The 2,579-nt window shown below is 37.3% G+C and overlaps 1 protein-coding gene across 14 annotated transcripts in view; it reads right to left on the reverse strand.

Annotated features, from left to right (window-relative positions):
* Positions 1 to 2,579, reverse strand: part of dock9b (dedicator of cytokinesis 9b) — a 124,656-nt gene that overhangs the window by 47,743 nt on the left and 74,334 nt on the right. For all 14 annotated transcript variants that reach the window (XM_017426825.3, XM_017426834.3, XM_017426832.3 and 11 more), the window contains exons 5-6: positions 1,928 to 1,997; positions 785 to 880 (exon numbers count right to left, since the gene is read on the reverse strand). In XM_017426825.3, the coding sequence (XP_017282314.1) occupies positions 785 to 880; positions 1,928 to 1,997 (166 nt within the window). The remainder of the gene's footprint in view (positions 1 to 784; positions 881 to 1,927; positions 1,998 to 2,579) is intronic.

The raw sequence follows: 2,579 nt of genomic DNA on the forward strand, positions 1-2,579 counted from the left end.
GGCGAAGATCCTGGGTCCTCCAGCAAGACAACGACCCAAAGCACACAGGCCTGGTTGAAAGGGAAAAAATGGACTGTTTTAAAATGGCCAGCAATGAGTCCTGATCTCAATCCAATTGAAAATCTTTGGGTGGAGCTGAAATCTGCCATTGGCGAAAGGAACCCTGCAAATGTACAAGAGCTTGAGCATATTGCAAAAGAAGTGTGGGAGAAAATGCCACCCGAGAAGTGCAAGAAGCTTATAGATGAATATAAGAAACGTTTGGAGGCCGTCATTGCTGCCAAAGGCTGTGCAACCAAATATTAAAGAGGGGTGTCAATATTAGTGCACATGCTGGTTTTCTGTTTTGTCCTTTGGAATTAAAATATTTAAGTTGAAAAGGTAATTGTCTTTGTTAAATTACTTTGGACCTGAAATTGAAAGATTCTGCTGATATAAGTTTTGAACATTTCCATTTATTTCTGAAGATATTCACTCAGCTATGCAAATCATGAAGGGGTGCCAATAATGTTGAGCAGGACTGTATGTTAATCAGATACCTGAACCACCTCAGATGAGGGGAATTTGATGCTTTATGTTTTATAAGACTATTTATGATAAACATGATTATTAGATGGCCTCTTTACATACTACCTCCCAAACTTGCAAAATATTTTATGACAGAGCTTTAAATAGAAACTCCTTAACATTAGGCATGCAAACAATTTCTAAGGTTTCATCCGCTTTTTGTGGTCAAAAGACTATTTCAGTAACAAAAAAAAAACATTAGCTGTAAAATCCTCACCCTCATAGTGACACTAATTGCACTGTTCATGTTGCCTTTGTACAGCCAGCCATGTTTAGACACTCCTCCCTTCTGGGACCCAAGAGAGGCTGTGTCCTGGAGGAGGTAGAGAAAAAGTAGAGGTCAATTAAAACAAATAAAAATAAAAATGACATGAAAAAGTGAGATTTGTATGCCTTTATCTATGTTTAGTGCTTTTTACTGAGTCAGTTTTAAATATTATTTGCTTTCATCAGGCCCCTTATTTTGCTCGCTACTGAAATAGCCTGGATGAAGACTTTGACCTTTTTTTCCATATTCTGTGCTCTGTGACTGATGTCACAGCTGATAAGGCACTATTGATAACTATCTGATGGAAAATCCCTTCAAAGTTGGCCGGACTATCCCTTGGAAGCAAGTGAAAATGGACCACATTAACCACATTAAGATTCCATTCTTAGGAGGATTCAGTCATGATAGTGTTTCCATTACTGACCTTCTTGAGAATCAATGCTTAAAGCAAAGTTAGCTTTGGGAAGGGTACATGCCCTTAAAATGCTAGTGTGATGAAGCTGTTTGCTAGTCTAAAAAAACAGTTTGGATACAAATGCCTAAACCCTTTAGGACCAGAGGCTGACCAATCTTTCCTACTAGTGGCAGTGATTTCGAAGAGCTGTTACCCAGATGTTCGTTACCTGCGGTACTCCACTTTCTTCAACACTCATGGATTTGGGTACAGGTTGCTAGCTGCGATAAATAAATGGATCAACTTTCTTCAACACGCATAGTCAGAACTTTCCTTGCTAAGGGTTTTGGTAGAGTGTGTCCTAAAATAACTTTTGGAGTTGATAGTAACCAGACTCATTATTGAGACATTGTGTCTTTATTTTATTTGTTGTTATTTATTATTTTTTTTGTTCTTTTGCTGTATTTTTTTTTACTGACACTGACGTGTAAACATCACTTATAAATTTGTTTCAAATGTTCGATATCATATGTTCCACTGAATGTCCTTTTTTTAGTGTCAGTACGAATCAAAACATGAAATGTATTATGAACATTCACAATGAACGCCAACAACAACGAGTGGGTGCAAATTGTTCATGAATCTGTGCCACAGTTTACTCAGACAAAGTAGGGCATTTTGAAAGCAAAGTATTTTACCTCATCTTTTTCCACTTCTTCATCAACCTCAAACACGTGAGCAGCCAGTTTCTCAGGTCTTAGCACCTTACTAAAAGAACAGAAGAAAGATCATGTTAACAATCTTCACGTAATTCAACTTCACTTTGTTTATATTGTTATGACTGGGGTACAAACCCCTGTTATGTTTAAATGGAAAGGTTCCTACAAAACCCTCTATAGCAGACCCATGCTCCACCTGCTCCACTAAGCAGGTGCCTATGTCTCTGTTACATACAGTATTTTATGATGGTACAATCCAGTGGCGCCGGATTCATTTTCTAGGTGGGGGGGCCACCGGAGTGTTTCGTCACCTTATTAATTTTACATGCATCGAATTATCGTCTAACATCAATAAAAATTGAATAATGAAACGCTTTTTCAGCTATGACTTTTTGTTCCAATATATTATTATGAATAATGATAATTAGTTAAACCAACCAACAGCTTTATAAATGACCACAATAAAAGTAAACTCAGGTAAATAACATGCGCACAGGCATAGATGGAACAATCCAACATCTGAGCAACAGAAATATACTAACGCTTGTGCGGCGGAACTAATTAAGAGCATTCGGTATTAAAACAACATAAACTTTGTCAGACTTGGAACATATAACCAAACATTATATTA

Source organism: Kryptolebias marmoratus, linkage group LG23 (genome assembly GCF_001649575.2).
Source record: "Kryptolebias marmoratus isolate JLee-2015 linkage group LG23, ASM164957v2, whole genome shotgun sequence".
In the NCBI taxonomy this organism is placed as follows: Eukaryota; Metazoa; Chordata; class Actinopteri; order Cyprinodontiformes; family Rivulidae; genus Kryptolebias; species Kryptolebias marmoratus.